Source organism: Staurois parvus, unplaced genomic scaffold (genome assembly GCF_062004578.1).
Source record: "Staurois parvus isolate SC_StPar_1 unplaced genomic scaffold, SC_StPar_1.0 ptg000090l, whole genome shotgun sequence".
Taxonomy (NCBI): domain Eukaryota; kingdom Metazoa; phylum Chordata; class Amphibia; order Anura; family Ranidae; genus Staurois; species Staurois parvus.
The window spans coordinates 2,952,091-2,970,870 of record NW_028317886.1 but is presented as its reverse complement, the minus strand read 5'-3'; the positions used below and the strand labels follow the sequence as shown (position 1 = coordinate 2,970,870).

Here is an 18,780-nt window from a genome sequence, read left to right as displayed (position 1 = left end):
TACAAATTTTTAGCTGGGGTGCCCAAACTTTCAATCCCCACTGTATATCCATTGATCGACTTGAGTACAACCAGCACGTCAAAGAATTTTTAGGATGCAATTACTGCCAGCGGCTATAACCGCTAGAAATATTCATTCTGTTCTCCCTGCTGGGAAAGATCCCTGTGCTCCCCAATTGGGAGAACACAATAGCTCAGTTGGAGGGATTCCCCCATCAACACTGACTGTGTTGATAGAGGAATCAAGCAATTTTCTTTCCTGTGACCCATGGCTGCTGCAAAGAAAGTCGCATCATCTATGGCTTGCCTAACTCTTTAGAAAATACTCTGTGATAGAGAGCCCAGCCTGCTGTGCAAAATATAATGGAAAGACACTGCACACCTGACAGCTCATGTGTTCTATTGAGATGGAAAGTGGCTTCAGCCTAGACTTCTCCCAGGTCATGCCCCCGATATGCAGGGCTTAGTCATAGTCACTGAGGTGAAACAGGTCAGTGGCCTGGGAGGAGCCTAGGCTGGGGCCACTTTCCATCTCAATCTAAAATGCGAGCTGTCAGGAGGGCATTGTCTTTTCATTACATTTTTTCACAGTAGGCTGGGATGGGCTTTACTGATGCGAGAGAGAGAGAGAGTGTAGTGGATCACTGGAGTACACTGGCTGGGCGCTTAGAGGGGTGCAGTAAGCAGTCTAATCTTGTCAAAGAAGGAGAACCCAGTTTCATTACTGTGACAGGTCGTGTTACCAGGATCTGACATCCCAGAATTTACCTTGCCATTATTAAAAACGAATGGGGTTTGTTTGCTTGAGGGTACTTAAAGCATTTCTAAAGGTTAATTTTTTTTGTAAGATAACAAAAATGTCTATACTTACCTGCTGTATGCAGTGGTTTTGCACAGAGCAGCCTGGATCCTTCTCTTCTTGGGTTTCCCGCAGGCTTTCCTGCCTCCTCCTTTCTGTTGGGGGCCCCCACAGCAAGCAGCCTGTTATGGGGGCACCTGCTGCTCCGTGTGTCCATTCACAGAGCCATGGCTTGGCCTCGCCTCCTCTCTCCTCATTGGCTGGCTGACTGTGATTGACAGCAGTGGGAGCCAATGGCTCCCACTTGCTGTCTCAGCCATTGAGGAGGCAGAGACTTGGGACAGCCGAGACTGTCATTCACATTGCTGGATCTCGATGAGGCTCAGGTAAGTTTTGAGGGGGCTGGGGGAGCTGCTGCACACAGAAGGTTTTTTACCATCATGCATAGAATACATGAAGGTAAAAAAACCTTCAGCCTTTACTTTAATGGTATATTTGTAAAGCACTGTTCTGTGCTTTATAAATGTGGAGGTGTTTTTTTTTTCATACAGGAGTGTTGTTTTTGGTTAAGCCATGCTACTGCTTTATAAGCGGGCTCCATGGTTTCTTTCTAAATCTTTCTGCATCAAGATGTGAATAATACCAGAGGTGATATATATTTTCTCTGCTCCTCCCACGCTCTTATTTCTCTGCTGCTCCCATATTCCTTTTTTTGATTGACCACAAAGAAGATCTCTTTTCTTTTTACACAGATTGATTTTGATTTGGAGTCCTTATCAGAAAGAAAAGAAGAGGAAAAGGAAGAGCTGATGGAATGGTGGAAAATGATGTCCCAGACTTTGAATTTTTAAGAAAACAATAATGACATTCTATTAATTTATATGTTCAGTTGGTATGCAGTACTGTGGACTATATATGTATAGGAATGAGTTTATATAAATGCATAAATATTCCCCAAAGCATGTCTTAAACTCATTCCTATAGATACTTGATAATGTGTGATTTTGATCTTTCAGCCTCTGTTCTCTTTGTTTTTGTGAAAAATCTAATTATGAACCTGCACTCTTTAGAAATGCTAGACTCTAAGCTAGGGTTACTGTAGAACTTGGCACAACAATTCTGTGACAATGTCTGAGTGACAGCTTCAATTTTCTACCCAACATAAGAGTTAGATGATGTCTGTTTCTGTAGAAATGCAATATTCTATGCCCAAGCCATGTGTTGTAAAATATATTCTAGTTTACACAATAGTATAGCACAGCTCTTGCCAAAAATATCTTGGCAGTATGTATGTAGAAATGGGCCCTGGAAGAAGAAAGGTACATATGAAAAGATTGAGCCGCTTTATTTATATTTTATTTTCTTCCAAATGTGAATTACATCATTATGTTACCTCAAAAAAATTAGCATTTCATTACTATATTATTATGGGATGACACTGCCGAGTAATCCTAATATACAGCCGAAACAACACAAGCACATGTTAATACCAGAACAGATTGGCCTTGATTTACTAAGAATTCAGTCTACCAGCAGATGCTGAACATTCAGGCAGGCTCAATTCAATCAATTAAGACCTGTCAGTCTTCAGAAAAGAGTCTAGCAAGCTGATTGGAAAAGAGTCTACTTTTTAGGCACAATTCCCTTAGTAAATACCCAGTCTGGTTAGACACATTTCTAGGAGCAATGCTGGATATGGTCGCTAGGTGGTGCACAAGTACGGGCTTTGTCCCGTTAGCGTTTTTATGTGCCAATATAATGATATATCTTCATTCTCTTTAATCATGTAACGATTCTACATTCCAGCTCAAACTCTGTCTGTTACAGTGACTTCGTGGTTAGCACACAGGGCTTACAGCACTTGGGTCATGGGTTCTAATCCCAGTCATGGCCACACCTGTCTGGAGTTTGCATGCTTTCACTGTGCGGGTGTGTTTCTGCCAACACTCCAAAGCCATGCTGTTAGGTTACTTGGGCCTAGTATATGACTGAATTTCTGGCCTTAGATTGTAAGCTCCTTGACATTTGTGAATGCCCAAAAGATGGAGATCAATTTTCAGGGTTCTGTCAGAGCCAGGAATATTGATCAATCAATTAAGATTTTGGCTACTGACTAGAAAGTGGAAAGGGAGTGAATCTTACCTGTGTCCTGTTCTTCTGACAAGTTTGAAACTTTCAATTTTCCTTCTGTTTATATTTCCTTGCAACTTTGTTTCTCTTCTCTTAAACATCTCTCCTTATACAACTTGATAATAAACAATCATTGTACAATAATACACAAACACATATTAGAAGGAAAAAAAATGCAAAACATTTACAGCCCACATCAAAACACAGCCTGAGTGGGGTCTGGGGCAATTCAGCACAATATCTCTTCTTCCTCCCCCCAAACCACCACAGGCAAGGACTTGCTGAAAATAACCTGGCCTATACCAGGCCAAACTACCCACTACTGCAGGATTTATGTAACATAGGTTGGATATGGAGCGCGCCAAACAACGCCACACCCCCAATGAAGGCTACACCCACCACTGTCCTTTATTTGATCAGAGAAAGTGATTGCACCTGATTAGCCAGCACCAATCCTCGTCCCACCTGCGTTAACGTTTGGTATACAGGCCCCACAAATCAGAGTCAGAAAGAAAGCAACAGTAAAGTGTACCTGTGCAGCATACAACAGAAAAATGAACAGGGATGTGAAGGGGACACCCATGGCAACATTTATTGGCACTATGGGCACAATGCACTTCAATATTATCGCATGAGTTAAGGCAGCCACATGACCACATCGCGCATGCAATACTGAAAATGTCAATTCACTTTTGCTAGTATGCAGTATTTCCCATAAATCGAAAAAACACTCATGAAATCAAACATAAAAAGACCTTACACCTCAGTCACATCAAAGCCGATTTAGAAATCGTGCGACTTACAATGAAGTTGCCGATTTCCTTGCGATTTGCAAGACATCTGACACAGATGTCTATGCAAATCACCACAAAAGTAGTACATGAACTACTTTAGAAATCGGTGTCGAAAACGCACCCTTGTTACCACTCTAATAGTGGACAATAGGGTGCTACTTGGCACATGATTTGCAAGTCGCATGTTATGCAAATTGCATGCCACCTCGCGCTCACTGTGACCACTATTAGAGCGTTCATATTGGTGTCATTCAAACTTGGTTGGAGCCGCAACTATTTATAAAGTAGTGAATACACTACTTAAGTGCGATTTGCAGAGAGATCTGTGTCAGATGTCTTGCAAATCGCACTTGTAATCGGCATGTCTCCCGACTCCATGCCATTATTTTATTAAATTTTGGCGAAGGGGTTCCCCTCCAAATCCTTCTCTGTCTCTGTCTTTATCTGTATTTCTGTGGTGTGAATCAACCCTAAGTCCCTGGGCAAGGTCAGTGTAACTAGCCAGATATCTCAAATGTGACACAAATATTGTGCTATGTTGCCAATTCAGATGTATGTTGGTTCTATGTATCCCAATACAAAGGATTGCAATACTAATACAGGTTTACCTCGGTTTACGAACGTCACGGTTAACGTAAATTTCGGTTTACGAATGAAAATCCATTAAAAATAGTGCCTTATCCGAGCATGCAGCCTTGCAGGTCAGGAAAGGGGGGGGGAGAGCTCCCTCCCCCCTCCTGAACCATACAAGGCCACATGACCTCGTAGGATTGATGTTGCTAAAATAGAACGGTCCTGCTCATAAGAGCTTACAATCTAAAAGATTATACTTCTAATGAACAGTGCTTTCACGGGTTACAGCAGGAAACAAACAGTTAATATGAATCTAGCAACATTTTCAGGGCCATAAAATTCACACATCACTTAGTAGGATTATATAGCCACAAAACAGGCTCCAGATCAAAATATCAATATAAAAATACATAAGAAAGTGCCAAAATAAAAAGCACCTCCCACCTCCCCAAATCCCCCACACATACATTTCTAATCAGGTTTCTCCTAAAACTGCATTTCAGTATAAATAAGCAAGCAAACTATAGCCAAGTGCAGATTTGGAAGAGCAGAGCAATTGACATGTGTTAGGATTACAATGCAAAGATAATAAACACAATCATTGTACAATAATACACAAACACACTTTAGAAGGAAAAAAATGCAAAACATTTACAGCCCACATCAAAACACAGCCTGCGTGGGGTCTGGGGCAATTCACCACAATATCTCTTCTTCCTTCCCCCAAACCACCACAGGCAAGGACTTGCTGAAAATAACCTGGCTTATACCAAGCCAAACTACCCACTACTGCAGGATTTATATAATGTAGGTTGGATTTGGAGCATGCCAAACAACGCCACACCCCCAATGAAGGCCACACCCACCACTGTCCTTCATTTGGTCAGACAAAATTATTGCACCTGATTAGCCAGCACCAATCCTCTTCCCACCTGCGTTACCCCTTGGTATACAGGCCCCACAAATCAGAGTCAGAAAGAAAGCCACAGTGAAGTGTACCTGTGCAGCATACAACAGAAAAATGAAGAGGGATGTGAAGGGGATACCCATGGCAACATTTATTGGCCCTATGGGCACAATTCACTCAATATTATCGCATGAGTTAACCATTAGCCGCCCGGCCTATAGCCGTTTGGCGGCCGCAAAAATGGTTTAGCTTTCTGGGGTGTACGCCATTTGGCGTCCTCCCGCACATGCGCAGTTCGCGCGGTTGCAGAGCCGCGCAGCGGCGCGATCTGTCACCAGCCGTGTACCTGGGACACGGCCGATGACAGATCTGAGTACCAGCTCCCGTTGCTGGTACCATGTGACCTGCTGTGACCAATCACAGCAGGTCACATGACAGTTGTATACAATGGATGGCTTCATTCATGCCATCCATTGTATACTAGTGCCTAGCTGTGAATGGTCACAGCAGGTCACATGCACATGTCATGTGATTAGCTGTGGCCAAATCACAGCTAAGCACAAAAAAAAAAAAAACCTGAATGAATCGATGTCATTCAGGTAAATGCTTGCTTATAGCAAAGTAATTCTTTGCTATAAGCAAATTGTGTAAAAAAAAAAAATACTGATCACTTCCCCAAAGTAGTACAATGTTACTATGGTCATAGTAAAATATGAAAAAAAAATCTTAAAAAAAATAAAAACAAAATGTAATTAAAAATAATAATAATAAAAAAAAAAATGTATATATATTTTTTTTTCATACTGTCACCAGTCAGTATCCCTGTTCACCGCCATGCCAGTTATATGATGACGCTGTACTGCACTGGTGACAGTATGTAAAAAAAAAAATAGTGAAAATTATTTTTTTAATTTTTTCATTTTCCAAAAAATTATGACAAAAAAAATACAACTTCAAAAAACTCGCCATGCCTCTTATGAAGTACGTCGGACTGTCTACTTTACAAAAAGGGGTCATTTGGGGGATATCTGTACTATTCTGACATTCTTGGACCTCAAGAAATTAGATTGGCTGTCAGTACTTCAGGATTGATCAATTTTCAGATCTATACCATAGTTTGTGAACTCTATAACTTTCCTACAAACTAAATAATACATCCTAATTTGGGTTGTTTTCACCAAAGACATGTAGCAGAATACATATTGGCCTAAATTTATGAAGAACAATTATTTATTTGTAAACTTTTATAACAGAAACAAAGAAAAACTTGGTTTTTTTTTTAATTTTTGGTCTTTTTTTGTTAATTTAGCAAAAAATAAAAACCCCAGCAGTGATTAAATACCACCAAAAAAAAGCTCTAGTTGTGTGAAGAAAATGATAAAATTTTAGTTTGGGTACAATGTTGTATGACCGCGCAATTGTCATTCAAAGTGTAAGAGCGCTGAAACGTGAAAAATGGCCTGGGCAGGAAGGTGTAAAATTGCCCGGTATTGAAATGGTTAAGGCAGTCACATGACCACATCTCGCAAGCTATACTGAAAATGTCAATTCACTTTTGCTAGTATGCGGGATTTCCCATAAATCGGAAAAACACTCATGAAATCAAACATAAAAAGACCTTACACCCCGGTCACATCAAAGCCGATTTGGAAATCATGTGACTTACAGTGAAGTTGCTGATTTCCTTGTGATTTGCAAGACATCTGACACAGATGTCTATGCAAATTCAGATGTATGTTGGTTCTATGTATCCCAATACAAAGGATTGCAATACTAATACAGGTTTACCTCGGTTTACGAACGTCACGGTTAACGTAATTTTCAGTTTACGAATGAAAATCCATTGAAAATAGTGCCTTATCCGAGCATGCACCCTTGCAGGTCAGGAAAGGAGGGGGGAAGAGAGAGCTCCCCCCCCTCCTAAACCATACAAGGCCACATGACCTTGCAGGATTGATGTTGCTAAAATAGAACGGTCCTGCTCATAAGAGCTTACAATCTAAAAGATTATACTTCTAATGAACAGTGCTTTCATGGGTTACAGCAGGAAACAAACAGTTAATATGAATCCAGCAACATTTTCAGGGCCATAAAATTCACACATCACTTAGTAGGATTATCTAGCCACAAAACAGGCTCCAGATCAAAATATCAATATAAAAATACATAAGAAAGTGCCAAAATAACAAGCACCTCCCACCTCCCCAAATCCCCCACACATACATTTCTGATCAGGTTTCTCCTAAAACTGCATTTCAGTATAAATAAGCAAGCAAACTATAGCCAAGTGCAGATTTGGAAGAGCAGAGCAATTGACATGTGTTAGGATTACAATTACAAAAAATGAACAGGGATGTGAAGGGGACCCCCCATGGCAACATTTATTGCCACTATGGGCACAATTCACTCAATATTATAGCATGAGTTAAGGCAGTCACATGACCACATCTCGCCATTGACATGTGTTAGGATTACAATGCAAAGATAATAAACACACAATCATTGTATAATAATACACAAACACACTTTAGAAGGAAAAAAATGCAAAACATTTACAGCCCACATCAAAACACATCCTGAGTGGGGTCTGGGGCAATTCAGCACAATATCTCTTCTTCCTCCCCCCAAACCACCACAGGCAAGGACTTGCTGAAAATAACCTGGCCTATGCCAGGCCAAACTACCCACTACTGCAGGATTTATATAAGGTAGGTTAGCTTTGGAGCGCGCCAAACAACACCACGCCTCCAATGAAGGCCACACCCACCACTGTCCTTCATTTGATCAGAGAAAGTGATTGCACCTGATTAGCCGACACCAATCCTCTTCCCACCTGCGTTAACCCTTGGTATACAGGCCCCACAAATCAGAGTCAGAAAGAAAGCAACAGTGAAGTGTACCTGTGCAGCATACAACAGAAAAATGAACAGGGATGTGAAGGGGACACCCATGGCAACATTTATTGGCCCTATGGGCACAATTCACTCCAGATTATCGCATGAGTTAAGGCAGTCACATGACCACATCTCGCAAGCTATACTGAAAATGTCAATCCACATTTGCTAGTATGCGGGATTTCCCATAAATCGGAAAAACACTCAGGAAATCAAACATAAAAAGACCTTACACCCCGGTCACATCAAAGCCGATTTGGAAATCGTGAGACTTACAGTGAAGTTGACGATTTCCTTGTGATTTGCAAGACATCTGACACAGATATCTATGCAAATCGCCAGAAAAGTAGTACATGTACTACTTTAGATATCGGTGTGGGAAATGCAACCTTGTTACCACTCTAATAGCGGACAATAGCGTGCTACTTGGCACACTATTTGCAAGTCGCATGTTATGCAAATTGCATGCCAAGTCACGCTCAATGTGACCGCTATTAGAGCGTTCATATTGGTGTGGTTCAAACTTGGTTGGAGCTGCAACTGTTTATAAAGTAGTGAATACACTATTGGTGTGATTTGCAGAGAGATCTGTGTCAGATGTCTTGCAAATCGCACTTGTAATCAGCATGTCCCCCGACTCCATGCCATTATTTTATTAAATTTTGGCGTAGGGGTTCCCCTCCAAATCCTTCTCTGTCTCTGCCTCTGTCTTTATCTGTATTTCTGTGGTGTGAATCAACCCTAAGTCCCTGGGCAAGGTCAGTGTAACTAGCCAGATATCTCAAATGTGACACAAATGTTGTGCTATGTTGCCAATTCAGATGTATGTTGGTTCTATGTATCCCAATACAAAGGATTGCAATACTAATACAGGTGTACCTCGGTTTACGAATGCCTCGGTTAACGTAATTTTTGATTTACGAATGAAAATCCATTGAAAATAAAGCCTCGGTTTACATATTTTTTTATATTTTTTTTTGCAATACTAAGTGTATGTCGGTGCTGATTTTTCAATGCAAATGCCATCCTTTTTTTTTTCTTCACTTTCTTCTGAGCTATAGTGAAGAAAAAAAACCTGCTAATTACATTTAAAAACTAGCACCATAATAAATAAAAAAAATGGCGTGGGGTCCCCCCTCCCATCCTTACCAAGCCCTTCGGGATTAGTGTGGATTTAGAGGGGAAGCCCCACGCCAAAATTTAAAAAAAATGGCTTGGGGTCCCTCCCAAAATTCATACCAGACCCTTATTGAAGCATGCAGGTCAGGAAGGGGGGGGGGGGTGAGTGAGCGCCCCCCCTCCTGAACTATACCAGGCCACGTGCTGGATGGGAGGGGGGACCCACGCCATTTTTCTTTAGTTAATTGCCGATCTTTATTTTTAAATTTAGCTGTCAAAATATATATTATCTAGACTTTCGAGATATGTAAATCCATTACAGAAATAATTATAAAGGATAAGAAACAAAAATAGAATCAATAAAACTAAGGAAGTCAAATTAGAATTCATAAAGATATGCCTAGCTACAAATAGTGCTGTCTGTTAAACACAGTAGACGGACTCGATTGCTGTCTTGCAGAGGACTCCACACAGAGATTTACTATTAAACAGCGTCTAAAAAGAAAGTGCCCACAGCAGATGGCTAAATTGTGTCCTGCACATGCTCATTTCTATCCCTGCATAGACGGAAAAGTGTCTAGTTCTTGATTGTCATGAATTTGCTTAAAAAACTAATTTTTACCCATTGAAAATTTGTTTTTTGCAATATAATATATTGTTTAAAGTGAAGTCCAGATATTTGGGTAAGCAAATTTCAATGTGAACATGTTTCTGCAGTGATTTTTCATTTTGTTAGACGTGCTTCTAGCACAACTGCTTTTTTAGACTGATTCCTGTATTGTGCCTAATTAGTAAATTCACTTTTGAGCCTACTTTTTAGACTCTTTCTTTAGTAAATTTCTTTGCCATCTAAAAGTAGACAGACTCCAATGAAAAGTGGACTTTAGCCCATGGAAATGTGTCTATGCACATTAGTAAATCAGGGCCATTATGTCTGTTATGCAGCTGTTGTTGATTTAACCTTGGTGATGAGAGCAAACTCATACTAGAAGACTGAATAGAGCATATATAGGCATATTTACTAATGCTGTCCAAGGGGCAAAGGCATAAAGCACAGTGGTTAGCATTGAGGTCTTGAGGTTCAGTTTGTCTGCAATAGAACATATGTTGTCCTGGATGGACTCAACCCTTGATAAAAATCAAAGACTTCTTGCTATGCAAAGCGAAGGTGTCCCACATGTGGGAGAACTATGAATGTAGATTATCAATGTGATTTTATGACAGATGTATACTGCTTTTATATACTGATTACATCCCAAAGACATGAGCTGATATTACATAACATGTTACAAAGCCAATAAGATGTACATATTTAAAATTTTTTTCTTTAATTTCAAAGCCCCTGTTGCCTTCGGGCTGAAGGCCACTTATGACAACTGTGATGATTGACCGGTAGATATAGATTAAAGATATGACCAGTTGAAGGCCAGATTAGGAAGGTGTTCTGAATAAGCAGTAGATATGAACTAACATATGACCAAATAATGACATTACAAGAACATAAAATGAAAGTCATCTAAACTGTTGTTTCAACTGTATAGCAGATGTCCATAAAAAATTAAAAAAAGGATGTGACAGTTGTAGTCCTTAGGAGTCGCTAGAGTTTTGGATCCCCCGTTAGACCTGCTCAGCTAGACAACATGCATTTTCCACACCTAGCTAACTAGGAGGGCGCTACATAGTCTTTAGGTTAGAAAATGTAGTCATTAGTAAAATAGCAGTGAGAGTTTAGGCAGGAAAGTCTCCCTTATGTTGAGGGCAAAAGCCTTGCAAATGTCCATAAGTTTTCAACTTGTACAAAATCCACATCAAATAGAACATATGTTATTCCTTTGCTTGTGTGGGTCTTCACCTGAAACTTTAAAACCTATTGGTAGGTTATTGAGGTTCTACTGAAACTGGTCCTAAAGAGTGTGTGACGTTATATGATCATTGTGAGGCCATTGGAATGTAAGCTTCATGAGGGCAGGAATGATTTTGTGTACTCTGTAAGCCTTCAGAGGATATGTTAATATGTTGTAGATCAATAGATAATAAACCCACAGTGACCTATCAGAAATCATCATCGTTAGTCTCACCAATATTAGTGGTACTAGTCAGTAGTTATTAGTGTTAACACATTTGAAAGAACACATTTTATGTAGATTAGATATTTTAAACTTTAAATGCTCCATATTCTAAATTATAAATCCTCATGTTAAAAAGATAACATTGGGCTATCTATATTTTATGGAACATATTGTGGCACATATTACAGGGGTATGCTATGGTAAGAGGATCCTCTGCTGTGTATAATGACAAGAGTTAAGCAATGTAAGTGCTCATTTCTGATTGGTTGCTGTGGGTTACCACTACACACCACAGCTCTTTGCACTATAATAATAAATAAGCAAAGTAGTGTGAATCCATCAACAGCAGAATGTATCAGAGAGGTTACTGCTCAGATTATATCATTGCTGTAATTACCTGATATTCTGTGCAATATGAAATACTCAGTCTATTAAATTATTAGTTAATAAAATTGCATACTAGTGGCATATCAGCATTTTAATACATATTACATACTTTGTACACTGGAAAAAGCACAGCAACTCTGTATTGAACATGATCATTGTGTGAACTGATTAAATATGTTACATCTGCTTGTTCAGACAAACTTTCAAGCTGTAATTTAATAAAGAGTGCCATGTCCCATTGTAAGTTTACACTGCCAGGTATTCTTGTCGCAAGCACATCACAGACATACATTAAACTCCAACAATGTGTACTTCAGTCTGTGTAATGAGTGGTTTAATAGATCTGGAAGCATTCCCATTCAAAACTGTTGGCTCTTTGGCAGGAGTTGTCAATTAGCTGATCTAAGTTGCATAGGGGCCTTGTACAGAAATAATATTGGGATCATCAATGTCACCCTACATATGCACATATCCTCATGCTGATGTTAAAGTGCCAATAGGTTTTAGGGAATGTTCACATGATCATAATGGATGTAGGCATCACCATGACCCTGACCAGTGCTCCCTGGCTGGACCAGGTCAGATAAAAGTTGTTCCATCAGGCTTGTGAGCCCGTTGCTTTAGCACCTGAGCCAGCGTGTACTTGTAAAATGAGGGGGCTTTATCCTGTACTTGAAGGCAGCCTATCTAACCTTAGCCATCTGCCACCTTGGGCATGTAAAATTCAGCATTTTTGGGGGTCAAACAATTTCGTAGAAGAGGCCCAATCATCATATTTGGCATAATCAGAGGCCCTGGAAAATAAATTGGAGGTGTGTGCAATTATTTCTGTCACACGATATTTGCACAGATTTAAAATTGAAATGGCTATTGCCTGACATCATGTACAGCAGAAACCCAATATAGGGGTCTGGGTAGAGAGGGATGACTGCTGGGGTGCAAGCTGAGTCAAGACCAACAGTGACCTTAGAAAGGGGAGTGAGCCACAAAAGCTGGTTGGGGGTAATGGAGGGAGAGGGGGGTAATCAGGAGAAGCAGGGACACTATAGGGGGAGGGACACTGGAAGGGGTTGGCCAGTGGAGTGATGGATACAAAACCCTTTGGCAGTCAGGTTGTTCCTCTGGCTACCTAATAATCAACTTCAATGGGAGCTGGATTTGTACCCTTAATTCTGAGCTCAAGTATTCTCTCTGCCTCATTACATTAAGCATCACCTCCTATGTATATGTACACCAAAATATGTATGTCAGGGGGGGTAAGGGGGGGGCTGGGTGGTGTTGTTTCCTATGAGGCTATTTGATCTGCAAATGGTCTGACCGGGATTTTACCCTTCTACAGAAGTATATAAGCAGTAGTCAACATAGAAGGCAGATGGAGATGTTATGCTGAATCCAATAACTCTGATCTTGACCCTTATTTATGATCCCATTAAACTTGTGTGGGGAGGGTTCCATGAACTGATTACAGTCCGGTAGCTCAAGATCAATTATTATAACTGCTTATTGTTACATTCATGCATTTGTAGTTAATATGATCACAACTATATTAAAATCATATATTATAAATTGAAATAAAATATCACAGGGTGATACATACAGGTTAAATCTTACCTCACAGACACAGGCTACAACAAAACATGTTTTTCAGTAAAAGTGTAACGGGTACATCATCTGTCGGTGTTTTCCTGCATTTCTTGTACTGCTGTCACAAGGAAAAAGTGAGGTGAAATCTCCCCCAAAAAGCGTGCAGGCGACAATCAGAAGTTAACAGAAGCCTATGAAAGACATGTTTAGTGTAGCCCATGTTGCCTGAGCAACTTCACAGTTCTCTGAGCTCCTGTTCTCTTGCTACTTGTGTATCCTGTGCCTGACTACCTGTGTACTGATCCCAGGTTCGTCCATTGTCTGTGCTAACAGTTTGCCTTCTCACTGTCCTTACAATTGCGCTATTGATCTGCAACCTGGAACTACTCTGCCTCGAGGTTGAGTCTACCCTCTCTCCATCCCTGAGAGTCAAGCCATGTCTGAGTACATCCAGGAAAATCTGCAGAAAGGATTTATCCGTAAGTCAAATTCTCCTGCTGGGGCTGGCTTCTTCTGGTTGTACGCTCCAGGCCTGCATTGATTATAGAGGTCTCAATGCCATAACTATTAAGAATCGGTACCCACTACCCTTGCTTTCTGAACTTTTCAATTTTAGAATTTTCACAAAGTTAGACCTTCGTTGAGCACACAGTCTGATTAGGATCCAAGAGGGTGATGAGTGGAAAACAGCTTTCAACACCAGAGAAGGGCATTATGAATATGTTGTAACAGGGGCAGACTGACCAATCGAGCATTCGGGCATTGCCCGAGGGCCCGGGATCAGTAGGGGGACCCGTGAGAGGATCACTGTCCAGTGACAGTGTCGGGAGCGGAGGAGAAGGCAATCTCAGATACCAACCCAGAAGTAGCTCCCCTGTCACTTCAGGTGGTGGCAGAGTGAGTTGGGTGACGGGTCTGGACACAGTGCTGGTGATGGAGTCGGTGGGCAGTGGAAGGTGAGAGGCATGTTATCCATGGTTGCGGGGTGTTTACTGGAGTGGTGTTTAATGCAGTGGAGGGACAGTGACAGCACCGATCTCCCTGCATGGATTTCAAAGAAGCAGCTGAAAGCTACGGGAGGGAGAAACTTTCAGCTGCCTCCCTGGAATCCATGCAGGGAGATCGGTGCTGTCCCTGTCCCTCCCCTGCACCGATCATCCCTGACTGTGCATCAGATTTCCCTCCTGTGCCCCCCCTCTGTGCAGCTCAGCCCCCCCTCCCTTGCAGGTCTCTGATGCCTCATCTTCTCTGACAGTGTCCAGCCCCTCCCCCCATCCTCCATGGCAGAGAAGAGAGGATCTGCTCTGCCTCCCCACTTCCTTTCCCTCTCCTCTCCCCCTCCCTCTCTTATCTCTCTCTCTCTCCCCCTCCCTCTCCCTTTCTCCCCTCCTCTCTCTCTCTCCCCTTCCTTTCCTCCATCCCTCCTGCATTCTTTCCTCCCCTCCCTCCCCTCCTTTCATTTCTTTCTTTCCTCTCTTCCTTCATCCTTCCTTCCAATCCTTCCCTCCCTTTTCGTCCTTCCTTCATTCCCTCCTTCTTTCCTTCCTTCTTCCACCTCCTCCTTCCCCCCCTTCCTTCATACCTTCCTCCATCCATTCCCTCCCTCTCTTTTCTTCCTTCCTCCATCCCCTCCCTTCATTCTTTCCTTCCTTCCCTTCATTCCTCTCTCCCTTCCTTCCTTCCTTTAGTTCTCCATCCCTCACCTTCTTTCTTTCTTTCCTTCCTTCCTTCTTTCCTTCCTTCCTTCCTATAGTTCATCCTTCCTTCCTTCCTTCCTCCCTCCCCTCCTTCCTTCCCTCCCCTTCCTTCATTCCTAGTCCATCCATTTTCTTCCTTCCTTCCTCCATTCCCTCCCTTTTCTTTCTTACCTTCATTCCTCCTTGTCCTTCAATCATTCCTTCCTTCTTTCCCCCTTCACTTCCCTCCCCTTCCTTCCTTCCTTTCTCCCTTCCTCCCTCCCTTCATTTTTTCCCTCCTTCCTCCATCCCTTCCCTTCATTCTTTCCTTCCTCCCCTCCCTTAATTTCCTTTCTTCCTCCCTTCCTTCTTTCCTTCCCCTCCCCTCCTTTATTCCTTCCTTCCTTCCTCCATCCATTCCCTCCCTCCCTTTTCTTACTTCCTTCCCTCCCTTTTTTCCTTTCTTCTTTCATCCATTCCCTCCCTCCCTCCCTTTTCTTCCTTCCTTCCTTCCTTCCTTCCTTCCTCCATCCATTTCCTTCTTTCCTCCATCCATTCCCTCCCTCCATTTTTTTCCTTCCTCCATCTCCTCCCTCCCTCCCTCCCTTCCTTCCTTCCTTCCTTGCTTCCTTCATCCATTTCCTCCTTCCTTTTATTCCTTCCTTCCTCCCTCAACTTCCTTCATTCCTTCCTCCATCCATTTTATTCCTTCCTCCATTCTCTCCCTCCAATTGCTTACCTTCATTCCTTCCTCTATCCCCTCCCTTCATTTTTTCATTCCGTCCCTCCTCGTCCTTCAATCATTCCTTCCTTCCTTCCCCCCTCTCCCCCCTTCCTTCAATCCTTCCTTTCTCCCTTTATTCCTTCCTTCCTTCCTCCATCCCCTCCCTTCATTCTTTCCTCCCTCCCCTCCTTTAATTTCCTTCCTTCCTCCCTCCCCTCCTTCTTTCTTTCCCTCCCTTTCTTTCATTCCTTCATCCATTTCCTTCCTTTCTCCCTCCAGCTATGCCCACCCTTTTCTTTCTTCCTTCCTTCCTTCCCTCCTCTACCTTCATTACTTCATCCATCCATATTTTTCCTTCTTTCATTCCTTCCTTCCAACATCCATTCCCTCCCTCCCTCCCTTTTCTTCCTTCCTTCCTCCATCCATTCCTTCCCTCCTTTTTCCTTCCTTACTTCCTTCCTTCCATTCCCTCCCTTTTCTTCCTTCCTTCCTTCCTCCCCTCCCCTTTCTTCCTCCATCCATTCCCTCCCTCCCTTCCTAACTTCCTCCCTTCCCTCCTTTTCCTTCATTCCTTCCTTCATCCATTTTCTTTCCTTCCTTCCTCCATCCATTCCCTCCCTCCCTTTTCTTCTTTCTCTTACTTCCTTCATCCCTTCTCTTCATTCTTTCCTCCCACCCCTCCTTCCTTCCCTCCCCTTTCTTCCTCCATCCATTCCCTCCCTTTTCTTTCTTCCTTCCTTCCCTCCATTCATTCCCTTCCTACCGATATAAGGGGTAACAGGTTCTGTTTATTCATCCCAATCAAATGACAGCCCAACATATGGTAGTGCTCCCTGTTCACTCCCTACTGACACTGTGCACTGCCCCCACAAAATCAATGTGAAAGAAATAATACAGAAATAAATTGTAAAAAATACTTAAAAATTCTGCCACCCACGCCATTGCTCTACTGACACCATCCACTGGCCACCCAAAAGCATTTTGAAAAAGATAAAAATAATAAAACATTAATTTGAAAAAAAAATAAAATTGTAAAAAAAAATAAAATAATACTAATAATAATGAAGAACTACTGGCACCACTTACTGACACCATCCTACACATACTACCCACCGCCATCCACTCCTCACTCCTCTCCCTGTACATACTACCCACCGCCATACACTCCGCACTCCCCTCCCTTTACATACTACCTACTGTTATACACTCCACACTGTACATTCCCTATTTAACATTACCTCATTCTGCACTATATAAGTCATCTCAGACACTATTTAATCACACCCCTTTTAATCCATACCCAATTTTTAACCCAATTTAAAACACACCCCTCCTCTCTCATCCCTTCCTCTCTCTCTCACTCCTCTCTCTCTCTCTCTCTCTCTTTCTCTCTCACCCCTCCTCTTTTTCATCCTCTCACTCCCCTTTCTCTTTCACTTTCCCCACATGGGAGCCATCTTTAAACCTGGAAGTGCCCAGTGGCTTCTACAGAAAGAAGCCAGGAACATTCATGCAGTCTTTGCTGCAGTAAATATTTAAATGCCCCTTCTATGCAGTTGAGCTGCAATATGTAGGTAGGGAATTGTGTGGGTGTGCTTCAGTGTAGGCGGGGGCACAAGGGGCCCCATTATCTCTTACTGCCCGGGGGCCCCATGAGTTGTCAGTCCGCCTCTGTGTTGTAATGCACTTTGGCTTGTGTGATACCCCAGCCGTCTTCCAGAACTTTGTTAATGACATTTTTTTTGAGCTCTTATACGTTTGTGTCATTGTGTATCTGGACAACATATTCATCTTTTCTCCAAATTTGAATACTAGTTATCAGCATGTATGTATGATTATTCTACATCTTCGGGACCACCGCCTATACGCAAAGTTGAAGAAGTGCCTCTCTGAGCAAACCCAGGCTCCTTTCCTAGGTTACATAGTCACGGATAAAAGGCTGATTATGTATCCAGCCAATCTTCAGGCCTTCTCCAACTGGCCTTAGCCCTCTGGTCTGAAAGCTACACAGCGCTTCTTGGGGTTCAACAATTTCTTTCACCTGTTCATGCCTGAGTATTCCTCGCTGGTGGTTCCAATCATTTTGACCTGGAAGGATGTTAATGCCAGTACCTGGCCTCCTGAGGCAGTCAACTCAAAAAGACATTTCTCTCTGCATCTATTCTTAAATGTCCTGACATTCTCCAGCCTTTCTTCTTGGAGGTAGATGCTTCATCCTTGGGAGTGGGGGCTGTTCATCTCCAAATGCATGATGGTAAGGTCCGTCCTTGTGCCTTCTTCCTTAACCACTTCCCGACCGGCCGTTGTATATAAACGGCCGGACGGTGGCACTGCAGGGTCGGGTGGCCGTCTATAAACGGCTTCCCCGCACCCTCCTCCGGACACAGTGAAACACCGATCGTCGGATGGGACCTCTGTACGAGGTCCCGATCATGTGATCACTGATTGGCCAATCAGTGATCATATGCAAAGTAGTAAGCAAGATGTCACTTCTGACATCATTGCTTACTATGTGTGAAATCTGTGAATGATCACAGAGGTCACATGGTACAAGGCTATTCACAAAAGCCTTGTACCATGTGACAAGCTGTGACCAATCACAGCTCACTCTGTATTTCTCAATGAGTGCAGGAATGCACACAGAGAGAAAGAGAAATGATTGCTTTTACATCCTATATGGGTGTAAAAGCAATCAGTGTAAAAAAAAAAAAAAAATCTTTATCACCCCTCACAAGTAGTACAGTGTCACCTTACATCCTATATGGGTGTAAAAGCAATCAGTGTAAAAAAAAAAAAAAAATCTTTATCACCCCTCACAAGTAGTACAGTGTCACCATGGTGACACTGTACTGCTAGGGTGACAGTATGTAAAAAAATAAAAATAAAAAATAATAATATTAAAAAAAAAAAAAAAAAATGTTTAAAAATTATAATTTTTGCTTATAAACTAATTTGGATTTTTTTTTTTACTAAAAAGATAACGGAATAAATTTTGGCTAAGATTTATGATGAAATATTATTTATTTGCAAAATTTTATAAAAAAAACACTTTTTTAAAAATTTTTTGGACATTTCATTTACATAGCAAAAAAAATACAAATCCCAGTGGTGAATAAATACCACCA

At 41.8% G+C, this 18,780-nt stretch overlaps 1 protein-coding gene across 1 annotated transcript in view; it reads left to right on the top strand.

The window, feature by feature from the left end:
- Positions 1 to 11,987, top strand: part of CPE (carboxypeptidase E) — a 106,182-nt gene extending 94,195 nt beyond the window's left edge. Inside the window, exon 9 of the mRNA XM_089670358.1 lies at positions 1,551 to 11,987. Within this exon, the coding sequence (XP_089526484.1) occupies positions 1,551 to 1,649 (99 nt within the window). The 3' untranslated portion in view covers positions 1,650 to 11,987. The remainder of the gene's footprint in view (positions 1 to 1,550) is intronic.
- The last annotated feature ends 6,793 nt before the right edge of the window (positions 11,988 to 18,780 follow it).